Source organism: Phaethon lepturus, unplaced genomic scaffold, assembly GCF_000687285.1.
Source record: "Phaethon lepturus isolate BGI_N335 unplaced genomic scaffold, ASM68728v1 scaffold9903, whole genome shotgun sequence".
NCBI classification, from domain to species: Eukaryota; Metazoa; Chordata; class Aves; order Phaethontiformes; family Phaethontidae; genus Phaethon; species Phaethon lepturus.
The window spans coordinates 73,569-100,249 of record NW_010528439.1 but is presented as its reverse complement, the minus strand read 5'-3'; the positions used below and the strand labels follow the sequence as shown (position 1 = coordinate 100,249).

Here is a 26,681-nt window from a genome sequence, read left to right as displayed (position 1 = left end):
GATTTTGATTAGCTCCTGGGCTGTTCAGTGGACTGGTTGTGAAGCAGCAGTTTCCTTTGGTGTTTTTAGTAGGATTTTGAAACTTGATTTGGCGTGTTTTCACCTACTACTGTCCCTTTACAAGGAAATACCATGCTCAGTTTGCAGTGATAATGCTCTATAACCATTAGAAATTAAATGATTGACAGCTGTCAAAAAACATAGATGTCATGTCCTATATGGTTTTTTTTTGCTTCTGACTGAGTGCAGGATTTGAGAAGAACTTTCCAGTAAGAAAGTAGGTAACTATGCTTCCTAAAGGGCAGAAGGAAGAGGAGATGAAACAGTCACCATGAGACCTTTGAAAATCTGTATATAGGGCCTTGGAATTTATGAACTGTTGAACAGATTTACACTATTCCTTAGCTTGGGTAGTATTAAGAGATTTAGAAGACACTAATGTGTTGCTTCTTCCTCTTCTGTATTAGTTCATGCAGATACATCTGCTGTGGCATCTGTCCTTATATTAAAAGAAATGAGCAAACATGGTCCACTTTGCCATGAAGTCAGTTCAGGGCAAAAGGAGTGTGTCAATATTTTTGTCTTTACTCGGTCCTCTGTTTGTTAGTGTAGTCTGTCCTAAAGCTACTTTGTAATAGGAGCTGTATTATTGGGATGTGCATACATTAGTGTGCTTTAAATAAAAAAAAAAGTCCTTCATCTCCTTTTTAGTGGTGTGGTGAGGGCATTTTATATCACCTTTTATAATACCCTATAACATGCATTTTTTAATTTTTTTATTCTCCTCTCTGCATTGTCTACTCTAGAAAATACTTTACTGTGGGAAGAAACTGTATAAGTAGCACAATAGAGTGAAAAGTTTTTGTATGAAGTGTTCCTTTTGTAAATTCTTCTGATCTCTTGATCTTTTCTGTCTTTCTAATGTTTCTTGGCTGTCTCTCCCCTCCCCCCCTTCTTCTTCTCTCCTAGTGGTGGCCATTGCATCTCTCTTATGGCATGCATGGTGACTGATAGTCTCTGCATGCATCTTCTAATTTTCCACATATATAAAAAGTATTTTTAAACTCCCAGAAATGATACTGATTGCATAATTCCTGTGATTTGCTAACAAGGTGGACAAGATCATGCCTGTGTTCTCTTCCGGCACTTAGCCATGGATTTTTCAATACTAACATGGCCAAAATATCCTTTAAGGAACATGATAAGAGAACAGAATAGTCCAAATCTTAAGGTATTGTGGAGATGTACATAGTATATTTTAGAAAGGTTGTAAAGCAGACACCTGTGTTCTCAGTAAGTCGTGGAGAAATTTTCATACCTCATTACCAATGTAGGAAAGGGAACAGAGACATAGGAGTCTCTTCCTTTGCTGTATAATGTTGAAGACTTCCCTGTATTTGAGTTGCTTCCTCTTGATTGTGCAAGCTCTACTACATATGAAAAGGAGCTATTGTATCTTCTTTGGACCTTAGTCTCTAAAATTATGTTGAATTTTTGCTTGGAAAATTCATGCAGCCATGAAAAATTGCATTTTAAACTTCAAAACAAAAAAGAAAAAGTTCAGTTATTCTTGGGAAAATCTCAGTCTTCTGTTTCCTTAATTATGCTCAATTACATGACACTTTATATATTTGAAACTTGAAAGTACATATGAAATCTCAATGGAAAGGATTTATAATCTGTTGTTTATGATTCTTAGATAGCTGATGTGGTGCTGCCTTTTTAAAAATTGTTTAACTTCAGCAACTCCAAATATAATTGTTACACCAAATTTTTATATTCCATGTCATCAAAAAAGACAAAAGAAAAGATGCTTATATATTTTTAAGCACTCATGTTTTTTTTTTTTTTTAAATTGAAGTTCACTGGCAAAAAAATAAAATGATTTCCTCCTATAGGTTTTATCCACTTCTACTGGCTTGACAAAAACTGTGTACAACCCTGCTGCTTTGAAGGCAGCACAGAAATCTTTGCCTGTTGTTTCCACTTCCGTGCTAGACTCTAATGAAGCACAGAAGAAAAAACAGGTAAATTAAATATGCTTCTTTATAAAATGGACCTAGATTGGGAACTTGTGACCACTCGAGATAGTGCGCTATGTATATTCATCTCAAGGGCATAGGTGAAACTAGTTATAACATGAAATTGACTATAATGGTTTCTTTTCAAAGAACAAAAAAAATCAGCATTGTTTTGTTACTTTTTTTCAGTGTATGTTCAGGCATTGTTAAACAGGTTTAAAACTCTCTAGAAGTTCAAAATCTGAAACACTTTTTCCTGGAAGCAGAATCTCCATGTTGAGGCATGAATTGTCTGTTGTGAAGTGAGAAGGGAGTATAGTATAGTCACTGTTCTTCTCTCTTAAGCCTCTCTGGAACTGGCCTTTATTCTCAGTATGTTTTGTACTTCTGACCAAAACGGTTTCTTCACTTGAGAGAACTGAGAACTGACTCTGCTTTTTATTGTTTCTAAACTATAGTTCTCCTGCATCCATTTTTATTTTTTGTATAGTACTAGATTTTCTCCTTTTTTTTTTTTTTTTAACGTTAGAGAGAAAATGCAACAAAAATGCATTTGGCCTTGAATAGATCACTTGAAGTTTAGCTTGGTTAGAATTTTCAAAAGAGCCCAGTAAAGCTCCTCTTAGTTTGTTCTTATCACTTAGCAAAACTAAATATCGGACAGTGTTTATCTTACTGGTTTCAAGACACAAATTAAGAGTTCAATACTAAGTTAGATTCAAACGTAAGTATTGAAAGCAGTATAAGCATTAAACAAAGATTTTAACCTATTGGTAAACTTCTGTAACTAATGTCTAATATAATTTGAAGTAGCAGTTTTTCACTGCATGTCAGTTGTGGCATTGGTCCAGACTTTAAAGAAATCACTTCTAATTTTGGGATTCCATTTCCTATTTGTCCTGTAAAACATGTTTTTCAGAATTAGAGCATTTACCTTTCAAGTGAGGACACTAAGTGCCTGTGAAATGGCAAAAAACCGATAATGAAATTATTGACTTACTATAACAGCTGTAGGGGTTTTTTTGAGAGAAGACACTGAAGATGTGCTAAGTGATTGGCTCTTTTTCCATGTGCTCGTGTGTTCTTCCCTCTCTTCAGAGGTTTCTATTGCAATATACTAGTACTTGTGGAAAAACATGATTTTGTGGGACTCACTCCCTTCTTTCCTCTGTCTCCCTAGTTTTTCTTAGCATTCATCCCCTTGTCTTATCTTCCCTTTCCCTTCAGAAAACGATTGCACACTGTATTGCAAAACTAACATTTCATGCAGCAGAATTTGTCAGTATTTGGGAAGGCATACAGAAACCTCATTACTGTTTCTTTTTTATGGCTGTTGTGCATTTACACTCTTTGTAGAAGGTAATCCACTTGCAGTCTGATCTCAGTTGATTAGTGATCTAGAGGTACAAAATCATCATCTGCCTCTCCTCTTTTATCCCAGTAAATATATTGGTATCAAAGCTCTTAATTGTTTTCTGCAAGTATCCTGCCAAGACTTCTGTATCTGAGAGCAAAAAGCAATTGCTTTCTCTCAAGCAGCATTAGTAGGAGCTGAGCACAGCACTGAGGCATCTCCTTCTGCTTCTCCTGAGTGCAATATGTCACAAATTTATCAGTTTCAATTCATTTTGATTTGCCCATTGCAATGTCAAGATTCTGTTCTTAGCAGATTGAGTGGTAGTCCTTGTGGCTTCCAAGTTATAGTCGTCAGATGCAAGAGAGATGGTTTTCTTAGAGTAATGTTTTAATTTTAGAAAATAGAATTTTTTTTTTTTTGCTTGTAACTGTACTGTAGAATGTGTTTTAATTGATGGATTTGATTTACAGTTGCTTTCAACATACTGTCCTTGCACATTTAAACTCTAGTATGCTGTACTTTTTGTGGTAGTGTATTATATTGCCTTTCAGCTTTCAGTGGAGTTGTGTAAGGGGTTACTTTGTATGTAAATAATAATGAAGTCTTCCCAGCACAGATCTAACCAAGATCCTTAGCTCCTTCACTCATTTGATGATGCATTGTTTTCCAAAACATAATTTGAAATATTGCCTATTAGTACCTTGAGTTTCTGTTACTGATCTTTTTCCTGTTATTGTATGTTACTACTGTTTAGTTGTCAGGTGCAGTGTATTATTCTTCTGGCATTATTTTTCAAAATCTAGAAACTTTCTGTAATTTTTTTTATGCTTCTAGGAAGCATTACGACTTCAACAAGATGTCAGAAAAAAGAAGCAAGAAATCTTAGAGAAGCACATTGAAACACAAAAGGTAAGAAGTTATCATTAAAGAAAGTCAGCAATTCAGTTGTAAAATCTCAGGTCACTTCTCTAAAATATTTCAGAATTTGTAAGCATGAGCTACAAAACTGACCTATAAAATAAGCATTCTCTTAGAAAGGTATTATCACTTGTCTTGTTAGTTCACTTCAAAAAGTTAGTTCACTACAAGCTTATGTAGTTTAAGTGCTGTTTGAGTTAAAATTGCCTAATTTGGGTGCAACATGCATATGGTTTTTTGGGAGAAGTGGAACCCTGTGAGTTCTACTTGACAGTAGTCAAGTAGTCAAGAGCAAGAGAGATTGATGTAGAAAAGTATGCCTGACTGCACTCAGGCTTAGGAGGAGAAAAAGGCAAAAATGTAATTTAATTTGAATAAAGTTTTGGAATATTTTAAGTTTGTTTAGCAAATCTGTCCAAATGAGATGGAGCTATCAGATATTCATTAGCAAATTAATTAATTGGAGATTCAGACAAGGATTTTAATTTAATATAAGCTGTTAAAAGCCCCATGTATTGAGTTTGAAGATCACAGCAAAAGAAATACAATATTCAGTTTTTCCATTAGTTGTAATGAGTACTGGAAAACAGATCTGTAACAGTAGTTGCTAAGTAAAGAGGTTTTTATTTTTTTTTTAAATTGGACAGATGCTGATTTCAAAGCTGGAGAAGAATAAAGCCATGAAGTCGGAAGACAAAGCAGAAATCATGAAAACACTGGAGATTTTGACTAATAGCATTACCAAATTAAAGGATGAATTAAAAGGTGTATCACCAGGAGGAGGGGCTCCTTTAAAAAGCATGAAAACTAAGACTCAGGTACTCAAGTTTTGGTCAGCTTTTTGATAAGATGAATTCACATGCTTATGTCAGCAGAATAAAAATATGCAGCCGCATCAGCAGTATTTAGAACCATACTGGTTTAATTCTGAAGTCTTCTTTGAAGTGAGATTGGTTTTGCGCTCTTTTGACAGGAACATAGTTAATTTTAAAACCATGCTGTTGTGTAAAAGGTTTGTCCACTCTTACACAGGTATTACATCATCTGGACAATCAAAAAAACCTCTTATTTATTTTGCCTTATCTGATCTTTTGTCTCTAGTCTATTGCTTTCTTAAACTTTTAATAGAAGTCATGAGAATAGTATTTCTTATGCAAAAGGATTATCATTATGCAAAACATATCTCCTGGTCAGATTTAATACACGAAACAAACTGCTTGATGAAATTAGTTGACTACTGTACTGGTACATAATTTTCTGGGGTTTTTTATGTCACTGAAATTTTTCAATATATTAAGCTTTTTAGATGGAAGATTATACTGGTCAGTTTTTGTTTGGTCTAGCTACCCATGTTTGGGTTGAACCTGTGAGAGGAGTTTCCCTTCTCTGCTATCATTCTGGTTAGTATATGGCTATAACCGGTTTCCCAACAGCTTAAAGATGCAATTATATTACCTTTTCAAAATGCAGAATTTTGCATTTTATGGAAGTATTTGCTCTTAAACAGGTCACAAGGTGATTGAGAATTAAGTGAGGCTTTGAGAAATAACAATTTAAGAAATTAATGTGTTCTTTTAAACACATTACAAGCTTTTCTTGCTTTATTGAGGATGTGCATAGTGATAAAAGAGCAGATAGTTGTACGGTGTATTTTCCATCAGAAGACAAAAAGCCTTGATCTTTTCTTGCTGTTCTCATTCAGTTCTTAAATCTTCAGAATGCTTAGTCTTCTAATGTTTGACATTCTGTTTAAAAAGCTGATGTAACATTACAACCCAGATTTACTTTAAATGGATCATTAGTTTTCAGTTTGAAACAGCATTTCTGCTGCTTTATTTTACATAGAAATACAGGCGTGTTGTGTTTTAGTCCCAGCTGGCAGCTATGCAAGGTACAGCTGCTCACTTGCTCCCGCACTCCCCAGGTGGGATGGGGAGACAATCGGAAAAAAACCTTGGCGGTTGAAATAAAAACAGTTTAATAGCACAGCAAAGCAAGGGCAAATAATAATAGAGAAAGGAATATACAAAAACAGGTGATGCACAGTGCAACAATTGCTCACTACCCGGTGATCAATAGCTGATCCCCAAGCAGTGATTCCTGCCAAAACACAGTACTGTACCAGCTATTAAGATGAAAATTAACTATATCCCAGCCGAAACAAGGACAAGACAACTGCAGTGTAAACTACAGTGATTTCAAAAAGAAATATCAAAAAGAAATACTGAAATGACCTGTATGTATTCACCGTAGCTTTTTAGATCATTCATCACTCGGGAAAAAGTTGAGGCAGCACATTTTTGTTCTGAAATTGGACATAGATTATAACTTCTTGAAGTTAGTTTATACCTCTTAAAACAACTTCAGTTGCAGTGGAGTGCAGTACTGTGTTTTGGAGACGGAACTAACTGTAATAATCCCAGAATTCAGACACTGCTAGAATAAGATTAAATGTCTCTTTTTTGGAAGATGAGACATGAGGGTTTTTTAGTACGTTTTTGGCAGAGAGTGGACGTTGTTTGGTGAGAAAATGTTTCTGAGAGATCTGAAGGAAGTTACCTACCTGCAGAGTAAATTTGAACTGTAAAAGTCCCAGAAATTGGCAATATTTTCAAAGCTTCATTTGACTGTTAAAGCCTCTCATGTTTTTGAGAAATACTCTTCTGCTGGTGGACAGCACTGCATAAATTTGAACAGGAAGAAGAGTTCGTAATAATTTTGATCCAAAAATAACAGTTGGTTGTGGGTTTCATCACATGCAAGGGGAAGAATCCAGACCCATAGAAATGAAGAAGCAAGTTGCATCATGAAAACTTTGCAAATTCTTGACTAGAAAATTGTGAATACAGCATTTTAACCCGTGACAGTTATTTTGCCCCGAGAGTGGCCCAGTAAATTCTTAGAGTTGACAAGAAAATAGTCCAGTAACACAAAATCGCTCAAAATGGTTGAGATGGAAAGGTATCTCTGGGGATCATCTTGCTCCATCACCAGGCACAAGAAGAGTCTGGATGTCTTCTTTACTCATCCTGTCCCCCCACCGCCTTCTCATGCTGAAGTCAAACATTTCCAGCTCTGTCAGCCTCTGCTCATAATAGTAGATGCTCCAGTTCCTTAAGCATCTTTGTGGCCTTTTGCTGGACTCTCTCCAGTATGTCTCCCTTATGCTGGGGAGCCTGGAACTGGACACAGCACTCCATACGTGGTGTCACCACTGCAGAGTAGCAGAGAAGGATCACCTCCCTTGATCTGCTGGTGGTGCTCTTCCTAATGCAGCCCAGGAGGCTGTCAGCCTTCTTTGCCTGAAGGACACATTGCTAGCTTATGTTCAACAACAACTCTGCTACCCCTCAGGTCCTCTTCATCTGGGCAGACCCCAACCTGTACTGGTGGATGGGGTTATTCCTCCCCCAGGTACAAGGACTTGACATTTCCCTTTGCAATGCAGGAGGTTCCTCCTGCCCCATTTCTCCAGCATGTCAAGGTCCTTCTGAATGGAAATGCAACCAGCTCATGTAGCAGCCACTCCTCCAAATTTTTTGTTGTCCATGAATTTGCTGAGGGCACACTCTTGTCTTACCATCCAGGTCACTGGTGTACATGTTAAACAGTATTGGCCGTTGGGGTTCATCACTAGTGACTGGTCTCCAGCTGTTTTTTCTGCTACTGATCAGAACCCTCTGAACCCAGCAGTTCAGACCGTTTTCAGTCAATCTCACTGTCTACCTATCTATTTAGCACTTCATCCTTTTGGCTGTGAGGATGTTATGGACGACATTATTGATAGCCTTACTGAAGTCAGGCTAAACAACTTCCACTCTGCTCTTGTCCCACAAGCCAGTCATCTCATTGTAGATGGCCGTGTTAAGGTTAGTCATGATTTCTCCTTCCCTTTCCCCAATCACTTCTTGTTCTTAACATGCTTGGAAATGGTTTCCAAGATTATTTGCTCCTTTGTTGTGATGAGGCTCACCAGCATGTAGTTCCCAAGATGTCTGTGCCTTTCTTGAAGATGAGTGACACTTGCTTTTTCTCACTCCCAAGGGACCTCCCCCAAATGCCATGACCTTTCAAAGATAATTGACATTGGCTTTGCAATGACATCAACAAGCTCCCTCACTATGTATGGTTGCATCCTATTGGATTCCAGGTATTTGTGTATGTCCAGTTTGTTTAAATGTTTCCTAACTTGATTCTCTTCCAACAAAGGTAAGTATTTCTTGCTCCAGGCTTTTCCACTGGTCTCAGGATGTGGGATTGCTGAAGGCAAGTCTTTCTGGTGAAGACTAAGGATTAGGAGGTTTTAAGTATCTTGACCATTCTTGTGTCCTTTGTTGCCAGGTCCCCTTTCACATTCAGCAGTGGGCCCACATTTTTCACAGCATATCTTTCCTTTTGTTGCTGATAGGCCTGCAGAAGCCTTTCTTCTTGTTCCTCACCCGCCTTGCCACATTCAACTCTAGGTGGGCTTTGGCTTTCCAAGCCAGAGCCTGCATGTTCAGACAGTTTCTCTATATTCCTTTTGTGATCTGACCCTGCTTCCACGTCTTGTGTACCTTGGGTTTGGTTTTAAGTTTTGTTAGGAGCTCCTTGTTCATCCAGGCAGGCCTCCAGCCACCTTTGCTTTATTTCCTGCATGCTCTGGAACTTGAAGGATGTGTTTCTTGAAAATCATCCTTTCTTTCCAGCAGATATCCAGGCCCATGGTCTTCAAACAGGAGGCTTCTTCCAACTGTCCGAAGGCAGCCTCATCTGCTTCTCCTACCTAATGAGGCAGTGTGTGGTACACATCCCCACTGCAACATCACCCGCATAGGTCTGCTGTCTTAATCCTGACTCATAAACTTTCAACTGGCTCATCATCTGGCCCCAGGCAGAGATCCATGCATTCATACTGTGCTCTCACATAGAAGACAACTCCTGCTTCTCACCATCCTGGCTTGTCTTTCCTTAAGAGACTGTATCTGTCCACTGCACCATGCCAGTTGTGTGAGTTTTCCCACGATGTTTCTGTAGGCCTAGTGAGATTGTAGCCCTGTAACTGTGCACCGACGACTAATTCCTCCTCTTTTGTTTCCCATGTTGTGTGTATTAGTATAGGCTCTTCAGAGAGGCAATGATTTCCCAGAAAATAAGTGAGTTCTTCCCTGGTGATACTGTTATGTAGGCCCTCCCTCATTTATGTGGATTGGTGTGTGTATGTTTGAAGTGGTACCCCTTCAACCCAGTTTGTTGATCTTGAGATCTCTTCTGCCCACATCACTCTGCTTGACCACCTGGTCCACCATCTCCTTGTGTGATTGTTGTTTTTACTTAGTAAAGTGAGGTGGTATGCTAATTTGAATTACAGTTTTAATGAAGTTCTTGAGCTGGTTTTCCATTTCCTTTGTAATATGGAAAGTGAAGAAACACTTTAAGCAAACCCATTTCATAAATGACAAAATACCTGAACTGTAGAAAAGTTGGTTTTATTGACAGCTTTCCTCTCAGGGAGACTGTGCCTTGTCTGTGAACACTGTTAACATTAACATTGAAAGAGCGAAGACAATCAGTCACATCTGACCCTTGTGAAAGTGAGGAATTAACAGAGCCTTTGCTTAAAATTTACAACTTCCATAATTTCTGAAAGACTTTGCTCTAGGTTCTCTTGCATTTTCTTAGCGTTTAAAACCTGGGCAGCTCAGAAGACCCTGCAAACTTTAAGATGAGGCCCATGTGACTGTGCCATTATCTTTATCTATTTTTGTCTGGTTCCAGTTCATGCAGATTACAAAACACCATTCCCCCATGAGTGTAGAAACTTTTGCTGCCTCATGGTGTATGTTGAAGGAGGTATTTTCTTCTTGAGACCTGATACAGCTCTATAAAAGAGAAGTCTTCATTAAGACCACTAGAAATAATACCCAAAATTCTAGACACTTCCTTGATGACACCAGTGTCACTGGCTGCTTTGTGAGTTCTCACTGCTGGTCATGATTAAACTTCAGAAGTGGTTGTTTTGCCATATCATTGGTGTGCTGCAACATGGTGGGATTTGAGAGAAACACTGTTTCCAATTTTGAAAACTTTGAAAACCATTATGCAGGAAATAATGGATTTTTTTTCTGTGGTTGCTGTAGATAATCAGAAAATGGGGCTGAAAGGGGTTTAGGTTGAAGTTGCCAGTTGAATAATCCAGCTTTTTTTCTTTTAAAGCTTCCAGGAAAAAAACAAAGAAACAAAAAACCCCCTTCTTTATCATTCAGTGGTGATACTTGGTTTCCAACTGTCACAACTGCGAAACCTTCATCTCTTGACAACCAGCCTTTGAATACATTACATGCTGTGGTTCTGAATCAACGGGTGTAAATGTAAAACTGTTTCACAATCATCTATAATTTTATCCTTCATTTGTGATGTCACTGGAACATTTGGCTGCTGCTTTTTCCATTTAAAAAAAAAAAAAAAAAAAGCAAGCTTCCAATTTGGAATAGAACTTCAAATAAAATTTTCATGGTCACATAAAGCCCTTTCCTGTACCAGCACCTGCACCTCAGTGGTTGCAATGAACATGTCTAAATTTGGGTTCAGAGACACCTTTGCATTTCATAGATATTTTTGAACTTTCTGATAATTTTTGTTAAGGTACTGTGTGCTGGAAGGCAACTCCAGGTGCATCAGAGACCAGCCTTTTGTTAGCAGAGGTCTTGTAACTGTTTTTTCTACTGTGGTCTGAACAGAACTACCATTTGTGCTTTTTCCATTATGGAATTGTGATAAACATAGAAGCTTTTTCTTATTATTAATTACAGATTTTGTATTCATTCATAATTGTAATGCTTTTTTTTTTTAAGACTCCGTTTTTATCTCATCATCACTACCATATAATTTTGCATTCTCTATTTTGTGTATTTCTAGTTTAGAAAAGATTCCATTGGCTTTGGCTTTGTGTGGTAGTCTAAAAGTTTTGACATCACCAAGCTCAGAAATGTACTACTACACACTGAAGTTTTATCTTGCCAAGAAGGCTCCTAAGCTTGTGCTTGGTTTGTTTTTGAAGATGGAAATCTAGTGTAGTAAGCAGTATACCTGCAAAAGTTACAGCTGTGATCTGAATAATAAGCCACAACTTGGGTTAAGTTTAAAATTTCACTATACCTTCTAGTTTTCAAATTCCCTTTCTTCAGAGTTTCTAGGAATTTATTTTCCAGATAGAGGTGCTATGGCAGACTACTACCTTACCTGGAGGCCAATGCTGGCCAATCTTTTAAGTCGCGGGGTATTTCTGAAATAGCCTGCTGATAGGAGCATAGTAGTAGATTCTTGGATTTTATCAGGAATTTTTTTCCTCAATAGAGAACGTGAACTGTGGAACTAATAATTTACCGTAACGATTTCTTAGATGCAGAAAGAGTTACTAGATACTGAACTGGATTTATACAAGAAGATGCAAGCTGGGGAGGAAGTTACTGAATTAAGACGAAAATATACAGAGCTACAGTTGGAAGTATGTTTGTCTCTTCTTTTGTAGCTATTAACTTTTAATCAAGTATTTTCATATAAGTTTATTAGCTTGTGTATTGTATCATAAACTTTTTTTTCCAGAGTGCAATATTAAGTTGCATGTAGATGGAGACATTTAGCAATAACATTTTTTAAAAATTAGTCTCTAATTCCAGTGAGGAAGAGAAGAAGTATTGTCTTTAATTTTGATTGCTAATGCATTTAAATTCTGTAACTATTTAGATGATGTGATATTTTGTAGATTTGTGGTAGTAATACGTGAGAGCGTGGAGTGTTTTTAAATTGTTGCCTGTAGGTGGTGGTGTGTTAAAAAACACTGCTTGTTCTTTTATTCTTAAGTGTTAGTGTATTAAGCTTAAGTGTATTCTTAAGCTCATCTTCTTAAAGAGATGAGCCAAAAAGGCTGAAGTGCCAGAAGTAATACTGTTACAGGATTGGTTTAAAGAGGAGAACTTACCAAAAGTAAATACAATGTTTCAAGAAGTGTGTAGAAACATGTTTTTTTCTAAAGTACTTTTGAAAAAATTCACAAGACTCTGCAAAGGTCTTCATATCTGTGTCTTATTTTGAGAAATTCTAAATGCTGTGGGTGTTATTCTGTGTTATATAGGCAAGACAGTGCCATATGGTTGTGTAACATCTACTGAATTGCATGATAATCTTCTCTTTTTACTGTTAAGCAGGCTGCTGTGTCACTTAAATCCCTGTTGTCTTAATGAAGTTTGATCATGTCTTATGTATAACTACATATGAACACAGTGCACATATATACGGCTAAGTTGCATTAAAATCCTACTTTAAAACTAAGTTGTTATGCAGCTTTGGTAATTGTGAAAATAGGTTTGTTAATAAGCCAAGCCAGTTGAATACAAGTGACATAAAAGCTTATGTTAGCAATATATATTCTGATGGTGAATAGTATTTCATAGGTGTACTGAAAGCTTATTTATAAATCGTACATTTTAGGAAATAAATTGAATGATCTGTAAAACAGCAGTAGAAAAATAGATTCTTGTTCAAGATAAAGTTGCACCATAGTTTAAGTGTCCTAAGACTACTCCATCTCTCACTGAGTCTGAATTTCAAATTGGAAAAAAAAGTGTAGCTCTTTCAGGAATATAATTTTTGCTAGTAAAATGAATATTCTGAGGCCTTTAGCAAACTGATCAAAGTGGATGGAGAAAAGCAGGGTTATTAGTAAAGCATACCAGTATGTTTCAAGGAACAGCATGAAATGTGTCCCTTGTAAAATGTACAACAGGGATGTGGGGGGTTTTTCTCTTGATGGTTGTTTGATTCTTTAGAAAAACTTTTATTCACACGCTGTCTTAGTGACTCTAACAGCCACAACATACGTGTTGCTTCTGTGGCTCATAACCTGCTGTTCTGTTCCAGGTGGCCCTGATTTTACTGTGAGAAAATCCAAACAGTGTACAGCTTTATTGTTGTGTCAGCATAATCTTTAACTTCCTGGATTATTCATTTAATCATTTAAAGAAACACAAAACCTCCAGGATTCTCTTTACAAAAAATAAAAAGTGATACTATTGTATAATTATCTGAATAATTTAATTAATAAAGTCATAACAGATTGATCTCCTCATGGATGATATCAATGGCACACATTACAGTAGTACTATAGTGCTTGAGTTGTAAACACTGTAGCATGTGTTTTAAAACATTGTTATGGTGATTTCATTTAACACTTGATTCCTACATCAGATTTGGGATTGCAAAGATTTTTTCTTTTTCTTGTTATGAACATTGACATTAAATCCTTGAAAGTGCTTTTCTGAAAATTCTGAAAATTACTTTTTAAATGGCTGTCAGAGATACTGTCTTTGGCTTTTGACTTATCTTGGAACGTCGATGCCTATTCTTTAAAAGGGATACACTGATATTGTGGGAATGGAAATTAATGAATACATAGAGCCAAATTTTTAGCAAATACTTTGTCCTTGGAGGTGCTTGTTGGAGCTTCTGTTTCATTCTCACAATTTTGTGGTGAAAAGCTATTATGCTGCATTAATTCTGGTCAGAATAAAAGTTCTGGCTGGACTTCCAGAGACAAGTCAAGAGGCAAAAATAAAGAGACAAACTAAGTAGTTAGTCACCACATCAAGGAAATATGTTAATGAAAGTTCAAATGTTGCACTGCAGTTCCTTTCTGCTCTGAGGAATTATCCTTACAGATAAGGGTTCTTTTTAATATCTGTTTTTAATACCTGGTTCTTTTTTCCTATTTCCATCCTAATTTTTATCTGTTAATAATTAACAGTATTAGCTTTTAAATGTTATTAATATGTTCACGTTTTGTTATTTTAAGACCTATAAGCTGCTCTTTCTGAGGCTTGTTTGGGGATGTGTTTTTAGGAAACATCAGAATATGTGTTTGTTAATTTTGTCTAAATATTTAGATTATGAATTTTAATACATCAATGTGTTATGTATAAACGTCTTAGGCTGCCAAACGAGGGATTCTTTCTTCAGTTCGTGGTAGAGGGGTTCATGCAAGAGGTCGGGGTGCATCACGTAGCAGAGGTAGAGGAATACGAGGCCGGGGTAGAGGCAGAGGCGTTCCTGTGCATGCAGTTGTGGATCATCGACCTAGGGCATTAGAAATCTCTGCATTTACAGAAAGTGATAGAGAAGATCTTCTTCCTCATTTTGCGGTATGTGGCAATTTCACTTTTCCTGTTCTTTGGATGACATTCTTCCATTGAATGACTTGTTTTCTCTTGATGCAATTAATCTGGAAATATTTAGGAATGAAACTTTAACATGATACACTTGTTCATGGGAAAAGAAGATGCATCAGAAAAAGGTGAAACAAAGATAAATTACAGCATTGACTGAACTAGTTCTAATTAACCACATAGCATTTACAAGGCTTCGTTTATTTCTTAAAAAGAAAGGAAATTGGGCATATAAAGTAATGACTTAAAATATTTATTTGTTCAGGGTATCTGTAAAATTGTTACGAATTTTTAGGTATAGAAAGATAAAATAACTAAAGGGATGGTGAGAACAAAACCTGATTCAGTGCCAAACTTTCAATACCTGAATACCTGCTTATCTTTATTGAAGTAACCTAACAAGTTGCTTAATGAAAATTTTCAGTGCTTTTGCATAACTTTCTGAATTTAAGAATCAAGGTGAGAATTGTGCAGCCATGTGCAGATCTGTGCCAGAAGTTTCTGTCTGTTCATCTCTGTAAGTTTAAGGACTCAGAGCTTTTTCTACATTTTTTCTTTTTTTTTTAATCTAAAAAAATATAAATTTGCATACATAATTTTTAGCAACTTTTTATTTGCAAATATAATAAAGTGAGAAATCAACATAAACTTATAAAAACCCTTATCTGCCATTAAAAAAAGGTTATAATAAAAGAACGTTTGTTTGTTTTGTGGAATGAATGCTAAAACTGTATAGTGGCATGAATTGTGTGAATCTTCGTCTATGTCCACCCCTCCTGTTGTTTGTGCTGTTGTTCCCCCCCCTCCCCAGTGTGGTCCTCTCTGAAGGTAGAAGTCCAACAGTAAGTCCAGTACGTTCTACTCCAGTCAGCATACTTAATATTTCCTGTCTGGCAGCCATGGAAGCAGCTTTTCAAAAGAATAAGAGCCAACAAGGACCTGTCTCTCCTTTTTCAAACAAACAAACAAAAAACCTCAATAAAAATCAAACTGAAGAACTCCACTATTATACTGGCTTCTTTAACATGTTCTGTTTCCAGGAGATAGATATAGAGATACAGCTATATATAGATATAAAATACATAAATATACATATATATTTTGTTCCACATAAATACACCGCATCAAACCCATATAGTGGAACAAAAAGGAACCATCATACCCATAAGGGGAACAAAATTATTTCCTGTGTAAATGAATGACAGACCAAACATTTATACATACATACATAGGTATGATGTGTATTTAAGGGGAACAAAAGTACTTTCTATAGAAATGTATGATGGACTGAACATTTGAGCAATGACTTCACAAATTTTTCATGTAAAACTAAGAACATCAGATTTTAAAATGAAACAACACAATTCACTTGGTCAACCGTAGGATGTTTCTGAGTCTAGTTTCAATTATAAGAAAAAATTTATTTTTAATCTACAGTATTATTTTGTGATTTAGCCTGCCTTATCAATACTGCTGAAGTAAATTTTGCTTTTATATTTTTAATTTCATTACTTCTCTTGCTGACTGCAAAGAATATAAAAACAAAGACAGAGAATCTGCCACTGTTAAAAGCTTGGTGTGAGGTGTCAGTTTATGGTCATAAATTTTCCTAGAATTCTAGCATTTTCTTATACTTTGAATTTATTACAGGGAGTATTAAACTTACTATCTTTAACAAACAAAAATATTAACCATAAAAAACTTAATAGCGTCAACAAATACAATTTTATTCACAGTGTTAGTAGTGTAACACTGAGAAGAACGTTAATTATTTCATTTTGCAGATTGTACATTTGCTGTATTTAAACTTGCTCCAAATTCCGTGGAAATGTACTGAGCTGTATTTCTGTTTCTGTCATAATGATATCACAGCTCTGCACATCAGCAGTGCATTCCACCTGTACAGATGTGTTGGGATTTGCAGCTTACAGTGATGGCAGCATTAAAGGTAGCAATACCATAGAGACCATTACAGGAATAGATGGGCCAGATTCTTAAGATGCTGAAATCAAGTTAAGTTTCAAAAAACTTTTTCTACAGTCCCTGCATCTAAAATCTTTTTGTGGAAATGTTTCATAAAGACTAATGGAATCATCTCAAGATCCCTTCTTTCTGATCAAGAGAGAAATATTGAAGCAGAAGAACCTTTTTTTCTGTCATAATTTTACTTACACACGTATATTACAATGAGGAAATCCAGAGACTACAGCACTTCTGTGTTCTAGAAATGCAAATAAAAGTAACTATATTCTTTGCAAAGACAAGTACTCTGGCACTAAGGCTGTGAAAGGTACACTATTCTAATTTTATATGATTTTTGAGGGCATTTTATTTAGGACAGCATTTTTAGAGGTGGAGAACTATGTCACTAAGCTTTTTTTCTATTTATTAAAAGCAATATGGTGAAATTGAAGATTGCCAGATAGATGACTCTTCTCTCCATGCGGTGATTACCTTTAAAACAAGAGCAGAAGCTGAAGCTGTGAGTATAGTCTATTGAAAATACTCTGCGACATTCAACTACTTTCTAGTTACATTATACTTCTATATTTGGTTAAATGTAATACTGCTAATTATTTTAAAACATCTTAAAAGAAGTCTGACACAAAAGTTTAGTTCTCAATAAAACAAATCTGTCAGAACAGCATATTACTGAAATACTTAGGGAATGAGGATGTTTATAGCAAACTCAAGTACAGGATGTAAGAGAGAATTTAAGAGAAACACTTGCGAATTGGTAACTGGATGTCTTGGTTTATCTTTATTTAATTGCCAGTTTTTTTCACCTGAAGACTTCATACCTTTATAATCTTCCCAAAATTTCACTGACATACTGCAGAGTGAACCTATGTATTTTATTTGGGATCAGTTGGATTTACCTTTGCCTGAAATCTTGTGATAGTGTTTGATATGATGGGATTTTCACACAGCCCCTTTTTTTTCTTTTTTAGCATATTTTTTAGAAATTTAGGAAACTACAGAAGTATAGAATTATAGGAGTAACTTTTAGAGACTAAAATCCAGAGTTGATGTATGTTGTAGTTCAGCACCCTTACATAGGGGTTATTAGGACTTCATACACTTGGCTCAGCGGGACGCCTGCCTTACTGCCTATACCATGGACTGAATATGTGAACCTGCGCAAAATAGCCAACATAGTTATTCTGCAAATGATTTTGTTTTCTTTAAAATCCTTGCATCACTGTTGGGAAGGAAGTATCCTGAAAATAACAGGGACTCTAGAATGAATGGATTCATATTTACTATGTGGTTCTATGGAAAGATGTCATTTTATGTTTATATTTTGCACAAAGTTCAGCTTGTGGGGTTTACTTGAACACAATTTTCATACCTGGCCAGACTCTTCTCTTTTTATATGCTTTACCTTGAGACACCAGTGACCTGATTGACAGAAATACTGATATTTACAATGCAAATTAAGCAAATGGGGACAGTAATTTTGAACACTTACAGTATCATTATGGTTACATATTCTGAGAAACAATTTGATGCATGTGCTAAAGGTGTTTTATGGAAACACAGAAATTTTGTTTGTTAAACTCTTAGATATAACAGTGATGAGGACTGCCTATATGGAGATTGTTATCGTTCTGTAAAAAAGGAAGTGTAATTAGTAGTACATAGTATATGCTGACAGATAGGGAAAAATAGTACTGTACAACTGTATTGAAGGAACACAGTTCAACAGAAGTTCTGTGAAGAATAAGAAATACCTGCTAGCAGAAAAAAGCTATTGTAGTTAATTCAGTCCACTTGTGAGTGTACTAAGTTTGGAATTTTAGTTTTGGTGCTTCATGACATTGGGTACTACATTTTGGAACTTCATATTCTCTGACTTTGTAGTTTACATTGGTAATATTCTAAGTATCGAGAGGAACTTCTGCTTCCCTAAAAATAAAAATAGGTAGGCTACAACAATAATCTGGTTTTATGGACTGTCCAAATAAAGTCTTTACTTCTTCCTGGTGGAGTATGATTCACAACAAGGAACTTGACAGTATCGTACTACAGATACTTGTTTATCAGCAAAATACAGTTTTTACTGTTATAATTTGTTTTGCCTAAAAATTGACATGGATAATCATTTCAGCCTTAGCTAAATTTCTGTACCCAAAAAGCAGGGAATGGTAGTATTTTGGAACCAAACATAGAAGTGTAGAGATAGGAAGTTGAAAAAGAAGGTAGTGCAGAGAATGAAGAAAGATGTGAGCAGGGGGAGAAGGGAGATGTGTTTGGTGGAAAGGTTGAAGTCAACATTATGTACTTCTCTTTATTTTCTTTTCTTCTTTTTTTTTTTTTTATGGTGCATTTCACTGCATTTGAAAAGCAGTATGGTTTTCTCAATCACGCTCAAATAGAATAGGTGGAGTTTCCAAGCTGTATTCAAGGTGAAGTTCAGAATATGCTCTGGAAAGTGGGGATATTTTAACTGGGTCAGAATTTAAGACGGATGTGTGAGATGTCCACATTCTGATTAGCATTAAAACTTTTAATTGTCGAATGACTTCATGTCTAATTGCACCTTCATTTTAAATTTTTTCTTTAAACTGTGTTTGATCAAATATAGTAAAATCTTTAGTTTTTCCTTAAGATGTTCTGATATATTAAATATATTTCCACTGGAATTTCTGTGTTTACTACTAAAGCAGACTTTAAGGCTGGCAATTGGAGAAGTTGTAGAAGGTAATCATTAAAAACCTCTGTTGAGGCCAATTTTGAAGTAAATGCAGCTAATATTTTACCTTCTTAAATGAAAATAGACCTAAGCTTTATGACCATATATGTTCTAGCCTGGAAGGAAGAGGAGGATTCCCTATTGTAAAATGTTGCATTCTTATGTAGTAGTAATTTCTTCCAAAGATTACAAGTTGTTTCTGGACCTAAATGTCACATATAAGTACTTTTCAAAATTCTAGTTGTATGACATTGTGATGAGACCATGGACAAAAAGCTCCTGAGCTGCATTTTAATAAGCATAGAATCTTTTAAATTTATCATAAATTTATATGTACAGATTTAAAATTTATACCTGGGGACTTTAATATCACACAATTCATGTTCAGATGTCATTGAACATGTAATTGTTTCTACATTTCACATTATGCTGTGCTTTCAGATTGTACTATAAATCTTTTGTGACCATGACGGTTATTTCGGAATGTTGCTAACACTGATTTATGCTCATTCATGTTACTTTAATTTGAACATACTATTTCCAAAGCAGGCACTTAATGCAGCTGGTACTTAGAAAGGCATGAATATCCCATAAGTTAAAAATTTTTACATTTCAATTACAATGGCTTTACAGGCAGTGGAACATTTTCCGGTAGATTAAGTTATAATCACAAAGGGACTTTTTTTAGTTGTTTGCCTTTTTGTTTTGTTTTAGTTTTTTAATATATTGAATTATTTGTATTTGTGGGATGTCTTACTTATTCCAGAATGTTATGCATTAACAGTTTTGTGTTCGTCTTTGAAAGGTGAGTAACCCATCAATGTAATATTTAAAACCGGGAGGGTGTTGGTTCAGTATGTTACCCACATCACTAAATGATTTATGGTGTTCAAAACTTATTTTCTTCTGAATATATTTTGATCATTTTCCTGAAAGCATGTGTGAATTCCATGTGCAGTGAATGGAGTTGTTTTGTTTTAACCTGTTAATAGTAATTCAGTATGAACGTGTTACAACTTAGATTTTCTTTTGAAAAAGCAGGCTTTTGGTTTATTTCTGACATTTAAGTATTACTGAAGTTATTTTCTCCTCTGACAAAGAAATATATAGCTAAAATGTTTAAACTTGTTTTAGGCTGCAATTCATGGATCTCGTTTTAAAGGACAAGAGTTAAAGTTGGCATGGAACAAGCCTGTTGCTAGTATGTCAGCTGTTGAAACAGAAGAAGCTGAACCTGATGAAGAAGAAGTAAGCTTGCTTTTTTGTTTTTTCTTTCATTTTTCTATTTAAGGTTAAATAATGTAATTCTTTCAAAAGAAAATGATTTGTTGATTCATACATCTATTTTTGAATCTAAATCATGGTTTTGATATCAGAAAGTGGAAGAAGTCAAGTGATCTTTTTTCTAATTCATTTACTGTCAGTTAACTGTATATACATAATTGCCATAGAATAGCTGAAGTAGAAGTACACCTTGACTTGGTGATAGTATTTTGTCTATATCTTTCTCCTATATTTTGGCAAGCCTACCATAGAAGCAGCTTCACAAGATTGTTTTGATATAACCAAATTCTGTTATTCTTTTTACATTTATACTATTCACTTCCTGTTTTTTTTTTTTTCACTGAAGAAAGCCAGTTTGTCTGTTTCTGTCTCCAAAAATGGTAATTCTTTTAGTGTGTCAGCCAAAGACAGGTAGACTACCTTCACCACTGTGTATTTATATTAGGCATTGATGCATTCTGACTTATTAAACATTACTTTCCTTGTATATGCAAACCTCAGACATTGTCAGATAGTAATGAGCCATGAGTGAACAAGAGGCTACATTGGGGAATTGTCAGAGCATCTTGATATTTTGTCACTTCTCCTTCAGGGATGTATTGCTGTGAAGATCAACAGCAATGTTGCTGCAAGGAGTCTACCTTATTGAGAGGTCTCATTGAGTAACAACTTCACTGAGACTTGTCCATTTTGCATAATGAAGGAAGGGCATGGAGGGATATGCAAACACTTCAGCAGAGTAAAGGAAGGAACGTACAAATTCATTGGTAGGTGAACTACAGTGAGATTCATCTTTTAACCCCACCTAACTGAGTGTAGGAGGGGATCTCTGGGGTATAGTTAGTGAGGGAAACGGAATGAAGATAGTAACAAGCAACATGTACTGGCTGCCCTGGCAAAGGGGCAGGACAGATTTACAAAGACCTAGGTGTCTTTGATTTACAGATTTACAAGACAGATTTACAAGCCTAGGTGCTTGATGACATCTTGTCAGCTGAGAAGTATTTGTGATAGTGGGATACATCTATTTTAGGTGAGGGTCATTCTCCTAAACAGGAGTCAATGAGGCATGGAAAGAAAACTCAGGGAAAAGACTGCATGCGACTGTTTTCCGTAATTCATAAATTGATGGACTCATCTAAAAGTTTGCAGAAAATTTTCAAACTTTAAGTAAAAAGAGGAATTGATGGGTTTTTTGTTATTAAGAAATAATTTCATTATCTGAATGTTTACCTTTATTGTAGATATCTTTTTTTTTTCCCTGGCCATTTATTTTTCTAGCACTTTTCTTAAGAGATCTGATTTTTGTTCTTTAATTTAACTGTTTTTATTTGTCTCTGGACTCTTTCTGCAGTCATTTCTTGGCTAGTTGTTTTTGTGAAAAATGTATAGGAGTTGATCTTGGATCAAAATCCCTAGCTGTTCATTGCTTTTGTATGCTTGCTGAAACCTTTGTAATAGCAAATGTGTAATAAAAAAATTAGTTTATCTGTATTTTTGTTAATAAATAACATTGTAAATAAAATAAATACAATGTTTATAAATAACATTGTAAGTAAAATTTGTAAATAACTCTTGGCCCAGCACTTAAATTTTTTTTTTTTAATTTAACATGAGTGATATACTTACCTTTGACCCTTTCCCATTTTCAAAACAAGCCAAATATATGTAGGTGTCCTATCTTCTTTGTGTAATTAGATTAGATTTTATTTGAATTTTCTACAGCTGAATTATTTCGCCTAACCTTCACTAAATTTTTTTACACAAGGGATTTCTATTCCATAATTCTTGGGGAATTTTGCATTTAAACACCATTCTTTCCATCTGTGAGCTTTGTATTGCTTCTAGCATTTGGCTAAGTTAGTACATAAGTATAAAGTTATGATCCTCGGGTCCCAGATGAATGAGTTCAAGAACTTCATGTTCATGTGCTGAAGTTTCAACCAATTGCATAAAAGAAATTTTACATAGTTTTATTATTTAAAATTTGATACTTACACAGGAGTAGGTGGGGGATGGGGCAGGTTCTTATAGTCAGTGACTTGAGTGTCAGTCATACATTCTTTATATATGTAAAATGTATTGAGTTTCTGCATGCCTACAATTCATCATGCTTATTTATTGTATAGCAGCTATTGTAAACACATGAAAAACATTTCCTTCATTTTTCCATGTCTAAACTACCATTTTTGTTCAGCTAAGGAATACTATGCTGAAGAGGAATAGCAGGCTTAAGACTTGAGTGAAACTAGGTACTTTGATGTTTAAAAAAAAAAAAAAGGGAGCTAGATCATTTTGCAGAGTGACATTCTTAATAATGAAACAGGGTTCTTAGTCCTTTTATGAAAATGAGGTAGGTCTTTTGACTTGGATGCTGTAGGAAATCTTTGGTGGGTAGCCACTTAATTATGAAAGCACCTAATCTTCCTAGATGCCTTACGTTTTACACCTGGGTGCCTAGCAAAAGACTTGACTCTGAGTCAACAACAGATGCCTAGGAAGTGTATAAAACATGTAAGTAGATATAAGCTTTTAATCATCAATTGTTTGCAGTTTGGAGACCTCTTGAATCAGAAGTGTGGTGTCTGTGTAGTTGAAAGCCTTTGATAGGTGTTTATTTCATTAATTTTTCTGGTTTCTTTGGGATCTGTATAGCATCTATAATATCCTGCAACAGGGAATGCTGCTGTTGAACTACATCTACCAAGAACAAGTATCTTTATGTGGGAACTGCCACCTGCATGTTTAATTTTGATGTTCTCCTGCTCTTGCATCAAAAAGAAAACCTATCATTTTCTCTTCGCTTTCTCTGAGGCGCTTACTATATTTGGACTCCTGTCAAACTTCCCCTCAGTTACTTTCTCTCCAGGCCAGAGAGTCCCTGTAGTTGTGCACCTTAAGACTTCTGCATTGTGCGCTGCCCAGGACTACTCTTTTTTGACAGCACTGAGCCGGCAATGTGCCCAGGTGGCCAAGAAGGCCAACAGCATCCTGGTCTGTATCAGAAATAGTGTGGCCAGCAGGGGTAGGGAAGTGATCGTGCCCCTGTACTTGGCACTGGTGAGGCCGCAGCTTGAATACTGTGTTCAGTTTTGGGCCCCTCACTACAAGAAGGATGTTGAGGTGCTGGAGTGTGTCCAGAGAAGGGCAACGAAGCTGGTGAGGGGTCTGGAGCACAAGTCTTATGAGGAGCAGCTGAGGGAACTGGGGTTGTTTAGTCTGGAGAAGAGGAGGCTTATCGCTCTCTCCATCTACCTGAAAGGGGGTTGTGGTGAGGAGGGTGTTGGCCTCTTCTCCCAAGTAACTAGTGATAGGACAAGAGGAAATGGCCTCAAGTTACGCCAGGGGAGGTTTAGATTGGATATTAGGAAAAATTTCTTCACTGAGAGGGTGGTCAGGCATTGCAACAGGCTGCCCAGGGAGGTGGTGGAGTCGCCATCTCTGGAAGTGTTTAAAAAATGTGTGGATGTGGCACTTCAGGACATGGTTTAGGGGACATGGTGGCGCTGGATTAATGGTTAGACTTGATGATCTTGAAGGTCCTTTCCAACCTAGTGATTCTGTGATTTTAATCTGCTGGATATCTAGACACCAGGGGAAGAGGCTAAGTCCTCAGAAAGCTTCTGTGTTTTAGTCTGGCTCAGAGTACCCAAGCATACATGGACAAGACAGGTCAGGTGTTGACAGAGCCACTTTTGAAAATGTGCTTTCTGCAGGCAAAAGTAATGAAGATAGTAGTTTCTCCCTCTTGTGAAACAGCCTACTGGATAAAGAGAAGGCTTAATTCTAGGCTTTCTTCAGCCTAGAGCCTCACATCTCTCCAGAAGGCTCCCTAACTTCACAAATCAACCTTCACACTTCCTGTTGAATTTGGAAATCCTGTAGCAAAAAAACTATAATTACTGGGACAAGACTAAACAAGAACATAAGTGTTGTCTGACAGCTGGGAGACTTTTAAAGACATCCTTGTGGTTTAGACCTGTCTTTAGCTGGTGCAGAAATTGCTGTGATAGAACTTTTTTGGTGATTGCACCTAAGACAGGATAGTTTATATATACACACATGTGTCTGTATGTAGACAAAAATTAAAACAACTCACTGTTTATCTTTTTTTAAACTTTGCCTCTCTGAAGCCTGTGACTGTTAACCTGAAATGTTCAGGGTTTTGTGAAGTCTCTCAAGTTACTGTGATGTTACTGAAAGCAATTGGAAATACATTAATATATTTTGTCTAAATTTCTGTAAATACTTGTCTCCCTGCCCCAATCTTTTAAATCTTTATATCGGGTTTTAAACTTGATAAAGCTGTCAAAATCAAAATGTCTCGGATTCAACGTTTTTAATACTGTGGCACAGGTGGATTAAACTCTTGTGATGAAAACAGGTGCAGTTACTGTGAACGTGCAAAACCAAACATTAGTTTTCAGTATATCATCTTAAGTTTCATGGGAACATTGCAGCTTGGGCATGAATGATATGCTGAAGAATCAGAAGAGCTGTTTAAGTATGAGGTGCATATGTCCTCATCATTTTAAAGTCCACTGAAAAGGAAAAAAAACATGTTCCATTTGCCACTTAATAATATGTGTATATAATATGTATACATATAGTTGACTTTTTTGACAGCATTACTGTTTACAATTAAAAAATAAATTTGTTTTTTATTAAATTGCGAGTAATTTGTAATTGTAATTTGCCTTTGGTGTCAGAAAATGTTAAAGAGAAACAGTATCACGTTTTTCTCTTGAAGTTTCAGGAAGAATCTTTGGTGGATGACTCGCTGCTTCAAGACGATGATGAAGAGGAGGAGGATAATGAATCTCGTTCATGGAGAAGATGATTCAACTGATCAGTGACAAAGCTAGAACTGCACCTGTGTTGCATTAGTATTACCTAATGTACTTCTGCATCTTTGTATTAAAAGGGGTTTTGTGATGAAATTGGATTCGGATATAGACTAAAAAGCAGCTGGTCAGTTGTATGTTTTGAGAGATTGATGTTTGAGTTACATTTCAGTAAATGATTGCTAAAGACATCATACTAGGAACATATGCAATGTTTTTATTACATAGTTCTACAGAAAGTTACAGAATTCTTTGGGTTCTTTGTAATTTACCGAATTGGTCAAACACAAATGGCCAAAAGTTGTTATAACATAGATAATTTTTGTTCTATTCCAGATACGGAATGAAAATTTGCATTTAAAATCTTTGTGAATGTTTTCAGAAATGAATAGATAACAGTACTAAACCGAAGTCTCTAAAGTTATGTATTCATAATATTGCATAGTAGTATGCTTAGGCTTTACTATGTACTAGCCTTTTGTTGGATTTGTGTACGTATTTTACCTATGGGTTTTAATGATAAAGTGTATGACTGCTTTGCATATAAGTCCTTATGACTTCAAGATGTTAAAAAATAAAGAAATGGAATGGTCTTCAAAAAAAAAAAAGAAAAAAAAGAAAAAAAAAGCAATAACCAAAAAAGCTAAGGCAATGGGCCTTCATAATGAAAAAAAAAAAAAAAAAAAAAGAAAAAAAAGAAAAAAAAAGCAATAACCAAAAAAGCTAAGGCAATGGTCCTTCATAATGAAAAAAAAAAAAAAAAAAAAAAAAAAAAAAAGAAAAGGAAAAAGACCGTTCCAAATGGCAACCCCCACCCCCATATTCACAAAAGGAGCTCTAATCACTATCACTTCATAGTATTGAATATAAAAAAAATCTCAACATAATGATGTTGCATTTACATTAACACACAGGTGTATCTGTTGCATAAAAGCTTTTCGATGTCTTCTGAATTTTAAACTGATTTAAGTCAAATGGTAAATAGAATAATATTCCAACAATAAGGAATTTACTTTGTATCCCTGCACTGTGCAACTGTAGAAGAAAACTTGATCCCACAAAAATATATGCAGTACTAAGATGTAATTTAGAAGAATACATTAGGTGAAGTGGAATATTTGGTAGCTATTATTCTAAAAACTTTAACTACACACACTAATGCATCTTTTTTATTCCTGTGTTTCTATGATTACATTTTTCCATTTCAAAAGTAATAGTCAGCAGATACTAAATTCACACTATCGTGTATATTCATCATTTAAAAATGTGCATACATGAAATGTTAGTACTGAGTTCCTACTCCACAGAAATACTGAATTGCCTCTTTCTAATGGGGCATTCTGTTATGTGAGGTCTAAAGTT

At 35.7% G+C, this 26,681-nt stretch overlaps 1 protein-coding gene across 3 annotated transcripts in view; it reads left to right on the top strand.

The window, feature by feature from the left end:
* RBM26 (RNA binding motif protein 26) overlaps positions 1-25,932 on the top strand; it is a 58,346-nt gene extending 32,414 nt beyond the window's left edge. For all 3 annotated transcript variants that reach the window (XM_010283676.1, XM_010283678.1, XM_010283677.1), the window contains 8 exons: positions 1,899-2,027; positions 4,213-4,287; positions 4,944-5,114; positions 11,678-11,782; positions 14,262-14,471; positions 16,891-16,977; positions 20,326-20,439; positions 25,226-25,932. In XM_010283676.1, coding sequence (XP_010281978.1) covers positions 1,899-2,027; positions 4,213-4,287; positions 4,944-5,114; positions 11,678-11,782; positions 14,262-14,471; positions 16,891-16,977; positions 20,326-20,439; positions 25,226-25,315 — 981 coding nt within the window. In that variant the 3' untranslated portion in view covers positions 25,316-25,932. The remainder of the gene's footprint in view (positions 1-1,898; positions 2,028-4,212; positions 4,288-4,943; positions 5,115-11,677; positions 11,783-14,261; positions 14,472-16,890; positions 16,978-20,325; positions 20,440-25,225) is intronic.
* Positions 25,933-26,681: the final 749 nt, after the last annotated feature.